The sequence below is a fragment of the Brassica napus genome, chromosome C2 (assembly GCF_020379485.1).
Source record: "Brassica napus cultivar Da-Ae chromosome C2, Da-Ae, whole genome shotgun sequence".
Taxonomy (NCBI): domain Eukaryota; kingdom Viridiplantae; phylum Streptophyta; class Magnoliopsida; order Brassicales; family Brassicaceae; genus Brassica; species Brassica napus.
The window spans coordinates 19,025,705-19,047,966 of record NC_063445.1 but is presented as its reverse complement, the minus strand read 5'-3'; the positions used below and the strand labels follow the sequence as shown (position 1 = coordinate 19,047,966).

The 22,262-nt window shown below is 34.5% G+C and overlaps 3 protein-coding genes and 1 long non-coding RNA gene across 7 annotated transcripts; 1 reads left to right on the top strand and 3 right to left on the bottom strand.

The window, feature by feature from the left end:
- Window positions 1–7,026: 7,026 nt before the first annotated feature.
- On the bottom strand, window positions 7,027–12,896 carry LOC106428521. Of its 2 annotated transcripts, none has more exons than XR_001285632.3 (3): window positions 10,566–12,896; window positions 10,332–10,482; window positions 7,027–10,256 (listed from the first exon to the last, which is right to left on the bottom strand). It is a non-coding gene; the product is annotated as an uncharacterized LOC106428521 (long non-coding RNA). The 2 variants fall into 2 exon arrangements; XR_007319962.1 differs by having other exon boundaries at window positions 10,579–12,896.
- Window positions 12,897–14,641: 1,745 nt separating this feature from the next.
- LOC106428530 lies at window positions 14,642–17,046 on the top strand. Of its 2 annotated transcripts, none has more exons than XM_048748617.1 (6): window positions 14,642–15,205; window positions 15,563–15,669; window positions 15,756–15,853; window positions 16,341–16,531; window positions 16,621–16,685; window positions 16,766–16,974. In XM_048748617.1, exons 1-6 carry the CDS (start codon window positions 14,746–14,748, stop codon window positions 16,808–16,810), a joined length of 966 nt encoding a protein of 321 aa, XP_048604574.1. In that variant the 5' UTR covers window positions 14,642–14,745; the 3' UTR covers window positions 16,811–16,974. The 2 variants fall into 2 exon arrangements, with proteins under 2 accessions (XP_048604574.1, XP_013724739.2); XM_013869285.3 differs by having other exon boundaries at window positions 14,644–15,205; window positions 16,341–16,537; window positions 16,766–17,046.
- On the bottom strand, window positions 17,014–18,982 carry LOC106428531 (transcription factor BIM2). 2 transcript variants are annotated; one of them, XM_013869287.3, is made up of 7 exons: window positions 18,771–18,982; window positions 18,541–18,625; window positions 18,210–18,279; window positions 18,037–18,132; window positions 17,595–17,959; window positions 17,413–17,521; window positions 17,014–17,336 (listed from the first exon to the last, which is right to left on the bottom strand). In XM_013869287.3, exons 1-7 carry the CDS (start codon window positions 18,862–18,864, stop codon window positions 17,238–17,240), a joined length of 918 nt encoding a protein of 305 aa, XP_013724741.1. In that variant the 5' UTR covers window positions 18,865–18,982; the 3' UTR covers window positions 17,014–17,237. The 2 variants fall into 2 exon arrangements, with proteins under 2 accessions (XP_013724741.1, XP_013724740.1); XM_013869286.3 differs by having other exon boundaries at window positions 18,541–18,628; window positions 18,771–18,975.
- Window positions 18,983–19,812: 830 nt separating this feature from the next.
- On the bottom strand, window positions 19,813–22,029 carry LOC106428485 (pentatricopeptide repeat-containing protein At1g68980, mitochondrial-like). Its single transcript, XM_013869253.3, has one exon. The coding sequence runs from the start codon at window positions 21,780–21,782 to the stop codon at window positions 19,944–19,946; it is 1,839 nt and encodes a 612-aa protein (XP_013724707.1). The 5' UTR covers window positions 21,783–22,029; the 3' UTR covers window positions 19,813–19,943.
- Between the last annotated feature and the right edge of the window lie 233 nt (window positions 22,030–22,262).

The window sequence follows — 22,262 nt, the reverse complement described above, 5'->3', positions numbered from 1 at the left end:
CTCAAGAATTCTTCATGTGAAGATAAAACAAAAAAGGAGTGTGTATGAACTGGCTGAACATGTGTAAAAAGATAATTGAATTAAATTTTGTGCTATTGCAAATGTGTGGGACGTGTTAACAAACAAATATAACACATTGTAGCTTTATGTCATAACTCATAACGTAATTATATGAAATAACACCGATTATATGACAAAACAACACTGATTATATCACAGGGGCTAAAATGAAATTTAAAATTTTGGAGACGAAATTGAAGAGCAATCTGCACATTTAAAGAGTATTGAGGTCAAAATCAAAATAAAGCAAAAGTTGAGGGACCATACATGCAAAAATGCCAAAAATACCAAAATGATGCAAAAGTTAAGGTATACATCACCGTTACAACACCATCAAAAATGTACCTTGACATATCTCAAAAGATAGACAAAATAATGTATATAATAAATAAATATAATTTTTTGGAAAATATAAACTGAAACAGCAAATTTTATTTTATAAAGAAGATGCAAAGTTTAGGAAGGAGAAGACTATGATGAGGAGTACCCACTTTATTGTGGTTGTGATCAAATCCCGTCAGAAAAAAAAGAATATATTAAATATAATAAATATATTGTTTTTAACTACAAGTTCATTTAGTTAATTTTTTTAGGTGGAAAGTGAGTTTGGTTAGCAAGAACTACCCTAGTAACATAAACTGCTTTATAGTGTAATAGAAACTTGAAAACTGGCTTTGAATGTAATCGTTTATAAAAAGTTTCATGTAAACAAAGTGTTGTAATAAAACTAAGGCTTATTATGTATTATCTAACTCTGAAATGTTCCTTTCTCATCACCTTTCACATGTACGTAGCTTTAATGCATAAACGTGATCACTACGTGAGATCATTATCTATGCTAAATTTTGACCTTTATTTACTTAAGAGTCACCTCATAATCATGACGTACTTGATTCTTCTCAAAATGTAAGCAACCAGCCTAATACCAAACAGTTCATGAAACAACACGTCTTTATGGGGAGACCTTTTCCACGGCATAACCTGTTGGTTGCCAGAGAGGGTCTTGCTTAGAAGCTCTTCAGATATATTCTTATAGGACCTACAAATTTTGAATTTAGAGAAGTATTTTCATAAAAAACGTTAGCAACTCAACTAGTATGTCTATATCTCATTTAGAAATGTCTCAGGTTAAAATCTGATTTAAGATTTTTTTTCAAATATTAATAACAAATGAGCCAAACATATACATATAATATAGTCTTAAATGTCCAGAGCCAGTTTTGATTGAATCTTTTAGATGAAAATGTAATTATATTTTCACAAGGGTACATAAAGATAATCCGCCTCAACAAACAAATAAAACATCACATATATATTTTCAAAATTAAACTAAGATTTAAATACATTTTATACCCAAGATGTAACTTTTTTTCAAAAATAAAATATCATTTGCCAAATTTGGCAACATATAAATAAAGAGCCAGAGAAAAAATGGCACGAAAATGTATAGATTGGAACGACAAGCTAAGGACTGCTAAAAAATGAAGTATACATACCAAAAATGTAGCAATCAGAAAAGATTTGGATAAATCTCCAAAGGGATGGGCAACTTGGCTCACTTCACAATCTGACATCCACCAAAAACCTATCAAAAATGGTCCACCTATCACACCCACTGTATACATCTCTAAACTCGATTTCAAATGTACTTAATACTATTATACATGTAGGCTAATCTGAGAAACTATAATATACGTTTACACGAATTAACACGATGTTATCAATATACGAAAGAGTCAAATATAGTTTGGCGGAGAAGTGGTCCCGTGGGGGTAGAGAGTGGTCTCCAGCAGCATACAAAGATTAGACCACACCCTAACCATATATTTTTTCGTACCTTTCACTCTCTAACCATCTATCTTTTCTTCCAACCTATCTTTTCTTCCAACACTTATTTCGTTTTATGATCTTTTCACTCAAAAAATCATAACTATTGTTGGGTTTGCTTGGTAACAGTACTTGGTCGAGTTTTGTTAAGGGAATAGAAAGTAGTAAACGATAACAAAATACCTAAAACCGACAAGAAATACTGGTACAATGATACTGTTGAGGGATCACTATACAGTGGACTAGGAAAGTCTTATTAGGCTCATTACGGGTGACTCAAGCTGGAGTAAAATTAAGATCTTCATTACAAAATATATGCTTCAGTCAACGGTTCACATGATTTGGAGAGAACGGAATCGAAGAAGACATGGAGAGATACTGGTTCCTGCTATGCTTTTGATAAAGAGGCTGGATAAGAACATGAGGAACAAGTTTACTGTGATTCAGAGGAAGGGAGACAAGGATTATGCAAATGGAAAGCAATTTGGTTTGATACTTGATAGAATTTTACTATAAGAAAGTTGGAACTGTTAGGTTTTTGATTGATCTTTTTATAAAAATTTCAAAATAGGCTACACTTGTTGTAAAAAAGGTCATTTTTTCTTTGAAATAAATTTAGCATTCAAATAAAAATAAAACGTTAATTTTTTTTTGTTTCTGGTTAGGGATTACCACTTATCTAACACATTTGAGTATTTTTCTTTGGGTTGTTATTCTCATGCTATTATATAAACAAGGAGATATTTATTATGTTGTAAATGTAAATATCAACACAGAGGAGAAACACAGCTGAGATCTTGTTGTAGGATATTATTATTCTGCTTATTTAGATTACTTGAGTGAGGTTTGTTCGTATAGTACAAAAACCAACTAGAGAATATGATCATCATAAGATATCGTGGTGGTAAACATATATATTGGTAGAAATTTTTCATAAAAAAGGTAGAAAATTCGCAATACTATATGTTAAAGTTAAACGGACGCTTATGGCACAACCTTGATAAGCCTAAACCAAACGTAAAAATAATTCTGGACTAGTCGTTCCAACAACCTAATTTTTTCATAGGTCAATGTGGGTGTAAAACTAAACATTTCAAGTATAAGCAATGACATTAACATTGCAAGACTCTAGAATTTTAAATTGCATTTTTAGGGTTGGCTTCGACTTAAATACCTATGATGTCCCGAGTCAGCACATTGGCCTGCTCTACACCCACTTATGGTAAATCAGCTGAATGAAAATGTTGTATGCTTTATTCATCGTGATGCATCATAATGTGTTGTGAGCTTGAATTAATATTATAAATAGGCGGTGATCCGCGTCCTGCGGAGAGTGAATGGACTAAAAAAGATTATAACTTCTGATCAATAAATATTAAAATGGAAAAGCTATAGTCACATATTATACATGTTATTGAATAGAAGATGTAAATTTTGATAAAAAAGAGTAGTGAAAAAAATACAATCTAGGTTTGGAAATTTAGTGGAATATCCAGGGACCAACAATCTAGTTATCGACAACAAACAATAACAATCTTTTTAATACATTTGATTTGCTATAGTTTTATTAAATTTAAATTGTTTCCCGAATACATCAAAATTGTAGACAAAACGAATATTCCATCACAGAAAATTAGTCCTAATAATCGCTAACTTTTAGTTTATAATTTTTTTAAAAAATTAGAAATTACAATTAAGGAATCAACAAATAGAAAAGAATATTAACTATTAGAATCGAATATTAGATATTGAATAGCGACTCCCAGTCACCATTTATGTTGATTGTTTAAACACAAAGTCTTGGTCCTTAAGTTAAGAGATTGCATGCAGTATAATTAAATATCATACAATCAGTCAAGATCGTCCCTATTAGCTAATTAGACTTGACTTTGAATTATAAGAAACATAAACTAACGTTCTAACAATTAACTTAACCTATGCAGTAGTGGATAGTAACAAAACTTTTTGTTAACAAAAAATTATATTGCATTCATCAAAAACTACAGATCGTCTTTTCAAAAAAAAAAAAATTGTGTGACTTACTATATAACAAAACTAACTTCAAAATGTATTTTTTGAAATAACAAAAAAATACAAAGAACATATATTTGTTGCAATAGTACTGATTCATCAAAACCATTGAATTTCTTTTTGAAACAAATCAAATTAATTTCCAATAAACAGTCCAGTTCACCCTAACCGATAATCATCATATTAACCCGACTGGTTTGACTGGGCAAATTAATAAGACATATATTTTTAACCTTTTTTTATTAAAAAATAATATTTGGTTTACTATATAATAAAACCGTAGATAATTTTCTTTTGAAACTAATCAAATTAATTTTTAATAAACAGTTCGGTTCACCCTAACCGAGAAATAATTATATTAACTCGACCGGTTTGACCGGTCAAACTGATAAGTTATATATTATTTACCCTTCTACTATTTACATGTGAACTTGTAAATGACTCAAACTTCACTTTCATATATAATACGTATATTTATGACTGGTTAATTTAGATATACATAGCCTAGCATATATATATAACGCATATATTATGTTGGTAATTAACAAAACATATATTAGAAGTTAAGACCAAGATAAAAGTCATATATGACTAAATTATATACATATATAATACATAGAATATTCTATTATAAAACCATATAAGATCTTCTGTTATAAAACATAGAATATACATATATAATATGTACTCTACAGTTATTCATATATAAAGTTATAAACCAAACTTCTATTATATTTATGTACGTATCATCATGTTTGTATATTCATATACGAAACGGTTTTCATAGTATAAAGCAATAGAGAATTTTTTTTAAAAAAGGTATAAAAAAAACTCTCATGATCACATATAAGTAATGACATTTTTGTTAATCATACATGAGGGTAAGATTACTTAATAAAAATGTTCCCCAAATAATAAAAAGAAGATAAGTTTTAATGTTTCCGTATATAAGTACCATATATTAACATCAAATAGCCTTGCAGTATTTGAATACGTACTTCGTTAAAATTTACAATGTTGAAAAATTAACTACATTTTTCAGGGTTGGCTGACCCTAGCCCTACTCCTTATCCCCTGGTGCCTACTGGCATTTAGTTTTTTTTTTTCTTTTCCTTTTCTCTTTTAGGAATTATGATCTCTCTGTTTAATGGGTTCTTTCGAACCTATATCTCTATTGTACGCAAAACTCTAAAATTTTCAGTGTTATATAAAAAAAAAATTAACTACATAGATGGACTTGTAGCAAATATTTGTCTGTATGAGAATGAATAAATAGTTGGGATTTTTATATATGTTACAAATTTCAGATCATTTTTCCACATGACATCCCCTTAATCAGAAATCTGGCCATCAAATCAAAATTTGAAGTTGATGCATGGCAACTCACTAAATCCAAATAATATTATATTGAATTGGGTGGCAAAGACGATTATGAATATACCGCTCACAGAACCACCAATGTGATGTAAGAACCTTAATTTACTGCTATAGGATAACTGATATTTGTAAAAAATAATAAGTACATAAATTAAAATTACAATATCGAAATATAAGAATAAAGAAGAATTGCAGAGTCGAGATGGTTAATCTTTTTCCTTAAATCTTTAAACGCCTCGTAGTGTGACAGTTTCATAGCACTCAGATTCCCAGGATACAACTGCAGCATTGTTTATGTTTACCATCACCGAAAAACATAATCTATCGAACCTAATTTTGTGTTGTACTCTCAGACTCAAAACCTAAAAAAAATATTCAAGTGGAGGATCTTTATTTTGTTGTTGTTAAAAGTCTATATTTTCTATAATGCTTACAAGCCTTTTTATAGAAAAATAATAAGAAGCACAAATTTCATTCTTCAACACAAAAATAAACCTTCGTGGTGTACTAATGGAAACTTTAATTTTTGTCAATTACTATGTGAATTTATTCCACATTTTGACCAAAAAATTAAAGAGTGAAATTATTATTGTTTTGACCAATTCAAGCAAAATAATATACTTTAAAATAGATTTTTTTTTATATTTTATTAATATAAAAGATCAACATATATTTGGTTTATAAGATTAAGTTAATGAACATGAAATCCAACTAACAAATCAAAAACTCAAATCCAAGTTTAAATATTCAATGTGTGTATTTGCTACTTTACACAAGTTTCTCAAATAACACACATTAGACCTCCATTTCTCATTCAAATAAAACTTCTTTTTCGACATATGAATACATTATTCATAATGTTCGAAAAATAGTTCCAACAATCCCCCACATAAATAGAAATGACTCTAGACACTAGACAACTCGACAGACTTGACTTCCTAGACAAGACTCCACAAGACTCAACTAAGGACTTTTGAGAGTACAAACGAAAAATCCACTGCATGATGAGTTGGTAGCAATTTTTCAGCCTTGAACCAGTCATTGTTAATAGCTATCAGATTTATTCGGCCAGGAGGTAGCCATGATGCCTTGAACCTCCCGGGCTTTGGTGCAAACCTAGACAATATCTATAACACAACTTCATTTTCTCATAGAACTAGGTTCTCTATTGTGTTCATTTTGGCCGTGAACCGTCCTGGTTAATCATGAGTGAACTTGGAGAATATAGTCTTTCCTTCATTCTCATAGAAACGGCCCCATTTTACACTCACAAGGTGATTTTCCATTAACTTTGTTTAGAGGAGTATCATGTACTACTTCATTCATATCTCAAAGCTATGGACACAAATCATTAAAAGCTAATGCTTATCTTCTATTCCTTACATGTAGCACTGTTTAATCATCATAGGAACTGAGTATAGACCGAAGTCTTACAGTACTTTGGGCAGATTTAGTTTGACTTAGTTATCTCCTTGAACCTATTTCTTGGGATCTCCATTCAGTTAGGTAGAGTTACCGCCAAACCTCATCTTAATTCACAGGCTACTCATTCCTTTAGATGATATAACAATTTGATCTCATGACACACATTTAATAAAAGGATCCTAGGTTGTCATCATAGTGAACATAATCTCTTGAAATTAGTCGAGATCAATTGTCTAATGATTTTTGTCATCTTTTTTAAAGATGCAATTAACCATTATACACAAAACTCAGTTTATGACACTACCTTTTTTTTTTTTTTTTTTTTTTTTTTAAATATCATTTTGTGATAACTATCATTAAGTTCATTTGGCTTCTTGCCAATAACTCTATATGGTAAGCAAAATTTCTCCCACATTTTTTGAGATAACTCAAAATTTGCATATTTGCATTTAACATCTCTTAAGAGTTTAGAAAGTTAATCTACAACTCCTTTAGATTTAAATGAATAAAAAGCAATTTTGAAAATTATTACAATTTTCTTATAAAATGTATTTCACTCTTATAAATTCACATTTTACATATAACTATTTTCAGAGTTTTCTCAAGTTGATTTGTAAATCCAAATTATATATGATTTGAATTTTTCCAAAACATATTTTTGCTTTTTAGCAAATATACATATCATTACAAGATATTATTTTTACCATCAAAACCACCATTCTATATGGTTTTTCTCAACCATATTGACTTTATAAACTACAATACACATGTCAGTTTTAGTCAAATTGGTCTGAAAATTTTATTTGATTTTCTACGGTCAATCTTTTTACAAGTTGCACTTAAGCATTGACGAAATAAAAATGTTTTGATCAATATCAACAAACATTTGATTTCCTATGGCAAATGATTTATATGTGGCAGACCTTATATGTGGCAAACCTCTCCCAAACTTAATTTGGGGCGTCGACTCACAAAATCCATTTCCATCCATACAACTTGATCTCTCAAAGATCAAAATGTTTTTTTTATAACTATGGTATCACCATACTTAAACTTGATTTTTTTTTTCTCTTCTCATTGGTTACACATGTACTTAATAATTAAATTAAGTGTTCCAAAAAATCATAGTATGAATCGGATCTGAATAGTCAACAACTATTGATCCATGAAGAAAACTCTTTCTTCCTTTGAATACATGTTATTGAATCGATTAACCTGTTCTCGAAAAACAATTTTTAATAAATATCAATATTGTTAGTGTAGAAACATAAACAATATTTAAAGATTTAAGAGTGTATGAACATTATTTTACTACCATAGGACAACTGATATTTGTAAATAATAATAAGAACATAAATTAAAATTACAATACCAAAATATAAGAATAAAGAAGAATTGCAGAGTCGAGATGGTTAATCACTTTCCTTAAATCTTTAAACGCCTCATAGTATGACGGTTTCATAGTGCTCAGATTCCCAGGATACAACTGTAGCATTGTTTCTGTTTACCATCACTGAAAAACATAATCTATCGAACCTAATTTTGTGTTGTACTCTCAGACTCAAAACCTAAAAAAAATATTCAAGTGGAGGGTATTTGTTTTGTTGTTAAAAGTCTATATTTTCTATAATGCTTACATGCCCTTTTATAGAAAAATAATGAGAAGCACAAATTTCATTCTTCAACACAAAATGAAACCTTCATGGCGCACTAATGGAGACTTTAATTATTGTCAATTAGTATGTGAATTTATTCCACATTTTGACCGAGAAGTTAAAGAGTAAAATTTTTATTGTTTTGATCAATTCAAACAAAATAATATACTTTAAAATGAATTTCTTTTTTATATTTTATCAATATAAAATATCAACATATATTTGGTTTATAAGATTAAGTTAATGAACATGAAATCCAACTAACAAATCAAAAACCCAAATCTAAGTTCAAATATCCAATGTGTGTATTTACTATTTTATACAAGTTTCTCAAATAACATATATTAAACTTCCATTTCTCATTTAAATAAAACTTTTTTCTTGACATATGAATACATCGAAAAAAATAATCTTAAAAAAAAATACTTCCAAGACAGCGAAAGCATCGAAAGTCCACTTCTCGTCCAAATGCGCCACAATATGTGCCAAATACGTACTAAGTGGTAACATCGCTGTAACGCAAATGCTAAATTCAAGAGGTGTGTTAACCTTGCTATTTTAGAATTTTTCCAGCTTACTCTTGGGCTTTGCCTCTAACCCCATCCGCTCCCAGGATGTTCTTATACCCAACACTCGTAACGTACGTAGACTGCATGAACAAGACAAGAATTCGATGAAATAACTATATATCCCAAGGATTATACGATTTATTTGGAGAAAAGTGAAAACCTTTTTCAAAGCATTAACCGTTATCACTAGGACGTTCCATAACACGCATTGGAAAAATGTATATGGATTGAGTTTTAAAGTAAACTAGATTTTGACCCGCATGCCCATGCGAATATTTGATTTTACTTTTATATAAATAAATAAATTCCGTACATGAATATCGTTTTGTCTTTTTATTATATACTATTTTGTTAGGTAGTCTTAATTTTTTTAAATTCAATATATTTTATATCGCAGATATAATAACTAATAATATAATAACAAAGTAAATATTTGTTTTTAATTTTTATGTTAATAATATATTATTCTTGTGCAGTCATCTAAACTTTTCCTATTTCTTTTTTATGATTAACTAAAAAATAAACATGAAAAAAACAAACCAAAAAAGAATAAATCAAAGGTATCTCCATACAGAGCAGTGTAGCTCACACTTCCTATCTACATTGTCTCTTTACAAAGTTTCTTCTCAGCATACGCCTCATTAGCAAACTCTTTGACCTTCTGTTTGTTTCTTAGAATTTTTCGGTCTATATTGTAGGAATAAGTTTGATGAGAATATAAAAGGGATTAGTCAATAATTCTGAGTTTATTATTTCAGCAGAGTATATCAGACTTAATTTGATCCTTAAAAAAAGAAACCATAAGCATTGGCATCAACCAAACCATTCACAAGATATATGCCAAAATCTCTAGAAAACTTATAAACACAATAATACAACCCACAAAACAACGTATGATTACTACTCTTTTCATTGATCTCCACAATACTTTCATTCTCTAGGTTTTATTATACTCATAAATTAAGTGAGAAAATGACAACATCCTTTTAACACATATTTTATTCAAAATGATGGAGCATTGGCTTGCTCTTCGGTTAGGACATGGTTATAGTCACACCTTCCCTTCTCTCCAGGATTTCTCTTCGACTCCATGATTTCTTTGAACATATCTATAAGTTTCTTCATGCATTCCTAACCAAAAGAAACAAAAATCCAAAAGACACCACACCACGATCAAACACGAGAATCAAGCCTCATTTCTTACCAATTATGAGTTAACAAAAAGGTCAAATCTGGAAATCCTACTCTCCTTTGATATAATCGTTATTGATCCATTTATATGTTTTCACAGCCATGTTCTCAGAATTGTCCTCTACATCCAAATAAAATAACATTAGAATCAGTCTCATGAAATATTGTTTCATGGAGATGAGAATTTTAGACACACCGTATTCAACACCAACTGTCACTCTCTCATATTCATTACCCTCAACAACATCTCCTTCCTAAAATGATTAAAAAATCAAACTTTTCCATGAACTTCTCCTTCCTCAGACGGCACAGGTGGATACAAATGTCCTTTACGCATAAACCTCTTACTGAAAAAAAAAACAAAATCACTATGAAATCTTAGATATCTACAGAGAATAATCAATTGAAAGAAGATTAAGAGTGTATAAACCATGGAGTGTTACAAAGATGATCACACTGTGAGATCTACGGAGCTTCGATGGGAAATAATACAGGAAGGTTTCTCGCTCTGCCTCGTGCTATCCACCGTACGTTGATAAACAGAACAACACCGCTAAGAGGAATTTACACCTTCGTCATTGTCCCCGGCATTCATCCCTCGTTATCTTTGTCGCCAAAAAGGTTAAAATTAAATCAATCGAATAACAAAAATTAGGTTAATGTAAGAAAAGACTAAAACAACCTTAATGAGTTAAGACTTTAGGTTTAACTTTAACTAGTATATTACTCCCGTGCATAAGGCCATTATTTTTATAATTTACAATAGAAATGAATATATATTTTAAAATATAATTTATAATGGAAAGAATGTTATTTTGAGGGTTATATTTATCGGTAGAATTAGAAAAAAGAAAAAATTGCGCTTTATAGTCCACAATGAACCTTTTATATCTTTCTTCCAAAAACAGGAAAAAATTATTACATATGAAAAATAAGATTGAGGGAAAGCATATAGTCCCGTTGTAGTATTTCCCTTCTTTTATGGTTTTATTTTATTTCTTCATAATACTCTTTTATATATTTTTATTTTCATTGCTATGCTTACTTGGAGTTTTCTTTTTGCTTCTATCTACAAATAGAAATAGAAAATAATTAAAAGTATATATATTTTGATCTGAAATTTAAAAAAAAAAATCACAACATTTGTATAAATTACTAACACACAAATAAAAGTAAGGAAATCTTACTATCAAGTTAGATCTTAATCTGGATAGTAGACATGAATCCTTTTGTTTTCTCTATCCCCTGAGTTTCCATTTGCTGCCTTAAATCTCCATGTTTCCCCCCTTTTCTTTTCTTTTCTTCTTGTGGTGCTTTTCATTCTACAGGTTTTGTATATGTGTTTTAAGTTGAGACCATTTTAATCTCTTTTCCTGAACTATCACTCTATCAGTCTATCATCACGATAAAAATAAACTCATTCCAGCAAATCGACAGTTGATTAGTCCTTTTTAATTATGTTATTGACATATTTTGTTTATCCTTTCCTTCTTACATGCAGTATCTAGGTTTGGACAATGTTTAGAATGCAGAAAAAAATTATATGCAAGTATATGAGAATAAGGTTCATGCAAAAGGTTATTTGAGCATGAAGAGTTTAGGCGTTTACTTACCTGGACTTTAACCTTCATCTCTTTTTTTTGAACAAACTTCATCTTAAGACTTCGAAATATCAATCCATAGCGTACTGGCGTCCTTTTTCTCGTTTCCTTGAAACATTTTCTTGAAGATTATTGTTGTGCAAGTTTGACCAAAAACTACTTCGATTTGAATTTGGAACTGCAAAAGGTTTCATCATTAAAAGTTTTAATCTATCTGGTTAGAAGTTGAAATTTAGAGAGGATCAATGGAGTGCTGCAAAGAATTTAAGAATTTACAAATTCTGAATGCAACAAATGAATCTAAATATATGGCACTATGAGTTAAATCGATTACTCAAAAAAACAATGATTAACAGTATTAGGGATCGTGGGATCATGGGCACATTGTGAGAGATATTAGGAATTTTTATTTTATATAGAAAAAAAAGAAATAAGTTAATACAAGATCAGGTTTTTACATTTAAATTATTTTTCTTTTAAATTGTAGAACATATTCCACGTGTCAAAATTTTGTTGGTCATATGACTTGTGCTTTAGTATATAAGGGATTCCAGTGGCACAAGTTAGTAATTATTAAGGAAAAATCAGGGTTAAGTTCTAATTGTACTTTAGTTTAGATGAACATATTATATTGATGCGAATCAAGAGAAATTTACTTCTTAAACGGATTTTGAAAGTCATGCGATGCGAGTCAAAGATTGTTTGCAGCCAGCTGGTCTTTTTTTTAACGTTTGGATAAAAAATATTATATAGACGATTTTAAAAGATGACAATTCTACCGTCGTATGAGAATACATATATGACTGCACCACTCCGAGCTGTCCCATGAAATTCATGTTCGATGGTACGCCATACACCATGCTGAAGATTTATTGTAACTTTTTTCTCCATAATATGCAGCCAGCTAGCATAGGTTTTTTGAGTTAAAGTGTAAATATCATTTCAAAAATAAATTATTGAGACTTGCAGAGACCTAAACTTAATCCCACCGCAAAAAAAAAAAAAAAGTAAAAACATGGAATCAAAAGCAATCAGATCTGAAGCCATTCTACTATGGAGCGAACATGACAACAAGTAACAACAAAATTCTTGACAAGTCAGATGAAAGGTTGAACCGAGACAAATTACAGTGGAGGAACTCGAAGAACATGACCACGAGGCACACAATGCATGCAGGAAGCTGGTTCGAATGTCCGCCCGAAAAATTGTTTTCTCTCATAGCCGTAGAATCAAGCTCACTGCAAGGACTGCCCTCATGGTCCGAGCTGGGATATTGAACTGAACCTAAGTTCCAGCAAACGACGGGACAACACAGACCTAGCGCTCAACTAAACTCCACCACTATTGTCCTCTAAGAGGGTAAGGAGAAAGGGGCTCCCAGGTTTTACTACATCCTCCATCTGCAAGGTCTGATCCAAAGCTCGAAGAATACAAAGAACCTCCACTATCCAAGTTAGATGCAACCTATAACTCAAATACAGATTAACAAGTAACGTTAAACCAACAACAAAGGAGGGACGATGAGCTAAATTAACGCATCACTCAATAGTTAATAACCGCCTAATCTTGACTCAGTGCAGAGACAAAGATGTCACCAACATCAGAGTCCAAGATCCCGAAACCTCTAGCTCAAGCGGCACATACCCGGAAAGCCCTTGAAGGAAATGGCTGATAGCGATGTTTAGGGCACAAGCCGTCAAAATGTCTGAAGTCGAGAGAGGAGACCACCAAATCGACGATGTTTAGCTACATGCAGCAACACAGTCGCTAGGGGGGACCGCCATAAGCCATGACAACTCGACGAGACGAAGACGGCCAGAATTGGAATCGCTTCACCAACAACCACCCACGCCAGAGAGAGATTTGAATATGACGGAATCAGAGGAGGCCCTCTCGCAGCGCCGTAAGGCACCAGAGAGGCAAGTGGCGCGCAGAGGAGGAGGAGCCTCGAGTAATAGGGTTGGGAGAGTTTATTTGGAGGCGCGAAGAGAGAAGACAAATCCTTAACTTTTTTTTTTGAAAGGGATAGACAAGAAAAACTCGCCGGCATCATAAAAAAAAACTATTACCGAACTTATGAGTCCTCCACTCCAAACTTGTCACACTCACTTGAGTGATCAATGCCTCTCACATAAGCAGGCAATACCAATTACGTCTGGGATTCCATTGTAGCGACCTCGTTCAGATGATCAAACCATCATTAGGATCGACCATGTTTCTCCACCTGCGGGCCGTGGCCAGGGCCGTGCCTGACTTTTTTGGGTCCCCAAGCACAAAATATATTTTTGGCCCTTCAATTACTTATCATAGAAAAAAATAAAAAATTATGGGACAAACAATTGAACCCCCAACCCTTTGTAAGAAAGAATTGGTCAAAGACCAGTAGAACTAACTATACTTTGTAAAAAAAATTGACCCTTAAAATAGTTATACACATCAGGGCCCCAAGCATGTGCTTGATCAGCCTATAGTCAGGCACGGCCCTGGCCGTGGCTAACGAACTTTAGTTTGATTCGTGATATGTTGGCTCGTTAGGCACCATTGCATGCTCTTTGATTTTCATTTGCGTACCCTCAAATCTTAAAAGGTAATAGAACTATGTTAAAATGCAAAACAAGACTCCCTCAGTTGGGTTCTCTTGATCAACGTTGTTTATAACATTTTTGGGTTTATAGTAAAAAAAATTGTTATAAATAATTACCATTTTATAATTCTAATGTATATTTTGATTAAATTTATATAAATAATAAAATATTGTAACTGTAAATCAAAGAATTTTTTTTAACTTTTAAAATTTGTGTGAAGAACATGACATGTAATTCTAAAGGAAGAGCATGATTCAGTCAAACAAAGTCAAATAAACCCCTTTATAACTTTATGCGTCCTGAAAGCGAAAGTCTCTGGATGATCCAGAGGGTTTCTCGCCGTATTTGGCGGAACGTTCTCTTTAATATCGTCACTGACGCTAAAACAACAGATCGGGGGAAAAAAAAATCTGCACCGTGAGCAATGGAGGATTTATGGAAGAGGGCGAAATCATTCGCGGAGGAAGCAGCGAAGAAATCTCAAACCATAACCTTACAATCATCTTCCACCTCCTTCGTCAACCTCGTCTCCGAAACCGCCAAGAAATCGAAAGAGTTCGCAATCGAAGCCTCTAAGAAAGCCGATCAGCTCAACGTCTCCGAATTCGTCGCCGAGACGGCGAAAAAGTCCAAGGAGTTTGCAGCTGAGGTGTCAACGAAGGCGGATCAGCTCAAGGTCGTCGCGATGAAGCAGGCGGATCAGATCCAGAATATGAAGTCCATTGCCGATATTATTCCTCCTCAGCTTGTTTCGTTCGGGTCCGGATCGGGATCTGGATCTGTGATCTCGGAGTCGGAGCTGTTGAGTTTTGGGATCACGGATGATCTGAGCGAGTTTGTTAAGGGATTGACATCTGATACTTTCAAGGCTTTCCCTGAACAAGGTATGTTTGTTTTGTTGCTGGTGAATCGATGAATGTGTATAGTGATGAATGTGTTATGATGAATGTGTTATGGTGATTGTGTTATGGTGAATGTGTTATGATGAATGTGTTATGGTGATTGTGTTATGGTGAATGTGTTATGATGAATGTGTTATGATGTGTATGGTGATGTGTTATGATGAATGTGTTATGATTAATGTGTATGTATGATGAAGTGTATGTATGATGAATGTGTTATGATTAATGTGTATGTATGATGAATGATTTATGTATGATGAATGTGTTATGATGAATGTGTTATGGTGACTGTGTTATGATGAATGTGTTGTGGTGAATGTGTATGATGAATGTGGATAGATGAATCGTCGGAAGTTTCTGAATTGGGAACAACTGAGTCAAATGTAAGGAAGGATCTCTCGGAGTGGCAAGAGAGACATGCCACTCTTGTTCTTGGCTCTGTCAAGGTATATACTACTACTCATCTCTCTCGTTTACATGTTCAAGATGTAGACTTTATGTTTAATGTTTGCGTTTTGTGTTATATTTGCAGCAAATTTCGAAGTTGAGATATGAGTTATGCCCAAGAATCATGAAGGAAAGGAGATTCTGGAGGATTTACTTTACTTTAGTGAGCACTCACGTTGCACCGTAAGGCTCTCTCCATCCATCTCTTGTCAAAGTCTACCTTTTAAAAAAAGTTCAGGAACTTTTGTAAAGATATGTTCTTAAAAGAGTAGGAAATTTATGAGAATAATACAGAGTAAAGGCTGAGATCGAGAATCGTGTTATAGCTTTTGACCTGAATATTCATAAGACTGAGCAGCTTAAGACATGTGTGCACTCATGTTGCACCGTAAGGCTCTATCCATCTCTTGTCAAAGTGTACGTTTTCAAAAGAGTAAGCAACTTTAGTGTAGAGTAAAGATTCAGATCGAGATTCGTTTTCAAAAAGAGTAGGCAACTTTAGTAGAATAATAAAGAGTTAAGGCTGAGATTGAGAATCGTGGTAAAGATGGCCTATGGCCTGTATATTCACTAGACTGAGCAGCTCAAGACATGTGATAAGTGAACTGAAACTTCATAGCTGCGTATTAAGCCTAAAAGGATTTTTTTTTTTTTTTTTTTTTTGGTTAAGATATGAGAGGAAGTACATGGAGGAGCTTAGGAACAAAGCGGAGAGTAAAGTTGAAGAAGCTAAGAAGACTCCAGCAGTTGGAGGGACAGAAACAGCTGAAAACAATGTGACAAAGAGTAGAGCATCTACTGCATCGTCTGAGCAGGATCTGGATACATTCCTCTTGGGAGATCTAGAAGACAGTGACGAAGGTGCTGGTGAGACATTGAACTTGTTGCTTCCCCATGTTTTAAATTTGTCTTCAGAGATTGATTTCTTTGTGTATCGTATAACCTTGCAGATGATGGTGATGGTGATGGTGATGGAAGCCTAGATGATGATGACTTTGACAAGATTGGCAACTCCGTAAGCATTTGTTTTACATTTCTTACAATAGATACAACTAGAGAACATGTTGGATTAAGTCTGCGTTCATGTGTTTGCAGGATGTTGAAGAAGAGAAAAAGAAAGAGACAAATGCAGCAAACTAGAAATATATATTATAGTTTTGTACAACCCACGTGAGGGAAGTTACCTTATGGTATATGATCTTTGTCTGTTCATCAGTGTATAGCTTTTGCTTTAGCGAATATGCAAAAGAAGACGCATTTTATTCATTTGATTCGCTTATTATAAAAACCAGACTTTTTTTGTTTGTTTGTTTGTCGTTGTAAGAAAAGCTTGCAACTTTGGATAAAGAGACGAATATCGAATCTTTTTCCCGAAACTATGTTGTCTTTATGGAAGTAACATTGTGTTTGATAGGTTACATGAATAATGCAGAAGATGATACAAACTCAAAACCACTAGATACTACTAACAGGATTCCCCTAGAAGCCGAACAAATTTACACAAGAGAAGATATCTGTCAATACATTTATATATATTCCAGAGCTTCATTGGAGCCTGAGAGAGATGTCACAGTGTTCTCATCCGCTTATGAGAATGTTCAGAGTCTTCCTCAACGCTTGGATTCCTTGATCTTGTAGCGCCTTCAATATCAGATGTTAACAGATTCTGCACTTAAAACAAAATGTATCAATTATACATAGTAACTATCACACTGAACATGAAGCATTTCGAAAATGAAAACCTTATTGGATGGATTGGCTCGCTTTCCAAGATCAATCTGCACAGAAAGCTTAGCATGCGAGAGATCGATGCCTGCGTTCTGGAGTGATTGTGTTAATGAGCTCAATAACCTGTTCATATCACAAGCCATTAATAAGAAGCCAATACAACACAGCTATGTTAGAAAAATCAGGTTTGACTCACTCATGCGAGTAGACAGTAGAGATGCTAATGGTTCCACTTTCAATAACCAGGTCGTCACTTGGGCCTTGCCCATCACTTGTTGCAGGACATTCATTATTAACTTGTTCACTGTGTGCCAATGGATGGATTGGTTGTAATGGCGGTAATCCCTTGTCATCTAACTCAGGTTGACTGTCTATTGATTTGGAGGCTATAGCTCTTCCTTTGTCACATTCAACAGGGTTTTGCACTTCTGAAACCGTTGCATGTGCAGAGGCCACTGTGATGTCTTCAAACTTCCCAGGAAACGGTATCACTGGAGCAGATCCATTATTTACAGCTACTGGATGGCTCGCTAAACTCTGAACTCGCCAGTGATTATTCCTCTGTTCCAATCAGGATAACGAAAAGATTCAGCTGTGTTTCAACGCACAGAAAGGTATAAAGCATGAGAAAGGGGTACCCATGGAGTCAACTTTGTTGGTTCCTGACTCCATCCAGGATATGATCCTTCATACTTTTGCACCTTCTCTTGTAAATACTGGACATAACCTATCACCTAGAATGGAACATATGTACTAGGGTAACATGATCTAAGGCTTAAGACATTCACATAGCAATTACATGAAACATTACCTCTAAAAGGAATGAAGCAGTATCTCTTTTCTGTTCACTGTTGGGAATCAGCTCTCTCAATACCTGAAATCTGACAAGACATTTATACATTCAGCAACTCATAAGATATGATAATTCAACTAAGTCCAACATAGAAACATTGAATGATATACTAATCTTTATCAATAAACATAGTATTCCAAGATTGTTTGTCGGTAGTAAAGTAATTGAATTTTTAGCAAGTTATCAAACGAAGAAGCTTGCTGTTTACTCCTGAATTATCTCAAAGTTCACAAGATGAGCAACATCCACCTCTAAAGCTTGAAACTTTAACTGTTTAAATTCAACGAACCTTTCATTGATTTTGCTTCTTCTCCGCTGCTCTGTCACCGAATGCTTAGAACGTACCGCACTAGCCTTATCATTGTCCTTTGCATCTGCTTCAAAAATCAAACACCGAATCAGACAAATCGGATTCAACCCAATCTCTTCCAAGAAAAACCCATCTCGATTCAAATCGAAATAGCTCCAATTCAACACAAATCGAAATGCAAATCCCACAGAATTGGGCAGGAGAATTACCTCTGCTCGCGGAAGAAGAACCTTCCCGTTTCGAGCCCAAGTCCTCTTCTCCTCCGTAATCCTCCTCCTCTTGATTCCCCTTTCCGGTTCTCATCTTCGCCGGAAAATTCGACTGTGACGACGCCTGATTTGGCTGAGCCTTTTATTATCTGCGGTAGACTGGTGACTCGTGAGCTCGCCTCTAAGTGTTTTTGGCCGTACATTTCGACACGTGTAAGAAGCGATGTTAATACCCGGTTTAAGCTCGGTTAACTAACCGGTAAGGTGTGACGACACGTGGGCTTCACGTGATAAGACGAGATTACAGCCAATCAGATTCAGGATAAAAGGCCATCATGTGATGCACGTGATCGCTTGTGATCTGTTAACAATGTTTTGTTTTTAATGGAACGGTAACATATGCTGTGCCGCCCATGTTTGTATATTGCGGTAACATTAATTAATAGTAAATTTTAAACTTGATTCTGAAAACATTACATTCGCTTTATAGTTGAAAATTGTATTTATGCCTATCTTCAACAATTATAACGACACATTTTGGATGGATAAATTGAAAAAACGAGATATTAGTGAGTTGATAAATAGAAGGTAAAAAAAAAAGGCAACTGGTCTTTATTTAATCGTTGAAGAAGAAATGACCTAGAGCTGGACAGGATATCTACAAAACTAATATGGGCTTGATGATAATGGGCTTTCCAAGCAGAAAATCCAGAAAACCAAAGATTAGAAAAATTATCAGAGCCAGGTTTCGATCCTGGGACCTGTGGGTTATGGGCCCACCACGCTTCCGCTGCGCCACTCTGATTTCTTGGTAGTATAACTTCTGGACTTAATAACTTAGCCGTACAGTTTGATGATAGTCCACCTGAGATCCGACCTGCTTTAAAGTAAGTTACAAGAAATGTCTTTTTCACATTAGAAAATAAATACGTAGTGAGGCTTGTGATTCTGTTGATGCTCATTCACATGAATCTATCGACTATTTTCCTTTATTTAATCAGGCTATGGTCATTCCCTACTAAACTTGATGGATGGTTTGACAAAGATTCAATTTAATGTTTTGAATTTCAGACTTCTTTGAACCAAAGATACTACAGTTTACTTTGAGATTTATGTATGTCCAAGAGACATCAACAGACAAGTTTAAGGTCTTTTTGTCTTTGAGAGAATTATTCATGTGGTAAGGCCAACCCAGTTCCTAAAGGCATCAAGAAACTCAACCTTCTTCATCTTCCTCTTCCTCAACTTTGGCAATCTAAGCTTCTTCAGAGCCTCCATGAACGCTGCCTTGTACCTCCACTTATCCACGAATATCTTCATCTCCTTACACTTCTCCACCACTTGCATCGCCGTGCCAAAGAATCCTCCCTTGACCAACGAATTCAAGAACGCATCCGCAAGAGCATGGTCCAGTTTTGCTTTCCCCTCTTTGAACTCTTTCCACAACACCACAACCTCAAAGTACCTCTCGCAGCTCACGTATCCATTGATCAACGACAAGTACGTCTGGTGGTTCGGCTCATACTGAAGGAACACCATCCTTCTAAACGTCCTCTTTGCGTCTTCTAGGCGTTTGGACTTACAGAAGGCGTGAATAATCGAATTCCAATCATGTGACTTCACTTCTACTCGAGGATCTTCCAAAACTTCCTCCACGAACGCTGCCATTAACTCTGGTCTCTGGTTCTCAAGGAGACCTGTCATGATTGTTAAGTAGCTCCCTTTCAGATCAGTTACTCTTGTCTCTCTCATGTCCCTAAACAATGTCAGCGCAGATACAAAATCCTGTTTGGTCATGGAAGCTTCGATCAGAGCTTGATAGGTCTCGACATCTAGCTGAACTCCAGTGCTGCTGATCTCTGTAACCAGCTGAGTAGCTTCAGCTGTTCTGTTCTCTTTGCAATAGGCTTTTAAGATCGGCACATACACGCCGATCCCGCCAGATCCTCCCTGAGCATCCATCTCATCGAGTATACTTTTACCTGAGAATCCGAGATCAATACAAGCGTTTACAATACCAAACCCAACTGACTTGTCAGATTCAGTAGACAGAGACTCCAACTTGTGAGCTTCAATAATCAGTGTTGCTAAACTCTTGACGCTTTTACTCTCAATAAACCCTTTCACAATTTCACAATACGTTTCCTTACCGAAGCTACAATCTCCTTTAAGACTTTGTAGTACAACATGAGAAACACTATCTAAATCACCAATCTTAACATATCCACTGATCAAATTTGAGTAAAGAACTCTCTTACTACCATCCATCAAACTCTCAAGCTCCTTTATCTTCTCCTTGAGCCCCTTTCTTGCGTACAAGTAAGCAAGAAACCCAAAGGTGGACTCGTCAGGCTTCACACCAATCACAGACATAGACTCAATCACACTCTCGGCATCGGTTAGAGACTCCATCTGCAAACAACACGCTTCAAGAGATGCGTTACACGCAGCTAGATCAGGTTTCATGTAACCAAGCTTCTCATCCGTTGAAAGTCTACAGCTCTCCTTAAACACCTTGAGAAACGAAGCCAAGGTTCCACTTTCGCGGCAGATATCGATAACCAAACCTCCCCAGAGATCAAAGGGGACAAAGAACCTGTTTTTGAACATACACTCCACCAACGTCAACGCGGGGGATGCAGCTTTGGCGAGTTTCATGGATTGGAGAAGCGTGAGGAGAGTGTCGAACTCGAGAAAGGTTGGATCTTTCTCGATGACGTAAGCGGCGGAGACGAATGCGCGCTTGAGCCTGTGCCTGAGGGGAGTGTCTCCGCCGCCGTGGAGGGAGGAGGATAAGTGGGTGATGAGGGAGTTGAGGAGAGGCTTGTCCGGGAGAGAAGACGCGGCGGCGAAGGAGCGGAAGAGCTTCCATGCTTGATCGGTGTCGTGGGCGGTTAGGGAATTGTGGAGAGAGGATTCAAAGGAGGATCTTTGGAGTTGGGTTAGGGTTTTAGGCGAAGAAGAGAAGGGTCTTCTTCGTGGTGGGAGTAAAGTTAGAGTTCTTCTCAACATTCAGAGATCAAGGTCTCGTCTTCGTCTCTTTGTCTCCGAGTGCGACTCTAAGGAGGGTTTTTGGAGCTAGCTGGGTTTATTATAATCAAATACATAGCTTTGTGTTACAAAATAGGCCAACTCTCCCGGCACATTTCTATTTCTATGTTTATATCACAGAAAAAATAATTTTCAGATACTAAAATGACCAAAATATTATTTTATCTTTTGAAAAATTTAATTTTTTTTTATTTTTTAAAATTTGAAATCTTTTCCCAAAACTCCACTCCCCAACTCTAAACCCTAAACCCTAAATCCTAAACTTCACCTCTTAACTCTAAACCCTAAACCCTAAACACTAAATCTTAAACCCCATCCCTTAACTCTAAATACTAATGTCTAAATTAATTTACCATTGGAGTATAAGTGTATATTTATCTCTTTTGATAAAACATTAAATGCTATTTTGGTCATTTTTATTCTTATAGGCTATATTTGTGA

What these genes read in the sequence shown, in the direction of transcription:
- LOC106428530 (XM_013869285.3), top strand. Translation starts at nt 14,746, where the DNA reads ATGGAGGATTTATGGAAGAGGGCGAAATCATTCGCGGAGGAAGCAGCG. An exon ending in CAAGGCTTTCCCTGAACAAG is followed by an intron (nt 15,206 to 15,562) that starts GTATGTTTGTTT and finishes GAATGTGGATAG; the next exon opens with ATGAATCGTCGGAAGTTTCT. An exon ending in TTGACAAGATTGGCAACTCC is followed by an intron (nt 16,686 to 16,765) that starts GTAAGCATTTGT and finishes ATGTGTTTGCAG; the next exon opens with GATGTTGAAGAAGAGAAAAA.
- LOC106428485 (XM_013869253.3), bottom strand. Translation starts at nt 21,782, where the DNA reads ATGTTGAGAAGAACTCTAACTTTACTCCCACCACGAAGAAGACCCTTC.
- LOC106428531 (XM_013869286.3), bottom strand. Translation starts at nt 18,864, where the DNA reads ATGAGAACCGGAAAGGGGAATCAAGAGGAGGAGGATTACGGAGGAGAA. An exon ending in TTCTTCTTCCGCGAGCAGAG is followed by an intron (nt 18,629 to 18,770) that starts GTAATTCTCCTG and finishes TGATTTTTGAAG; the next exon opens with CAGATGCAAAGGACAATGAT. An exon ending in TCTACTGTCTACTCGCATGA is followed by an intron (nt 17,522 to 17,594) that starts GTGAGTCAAACC and finishes TGATATGAACAG; the next exon opens with GTTATTGAGCTCATTAACAC.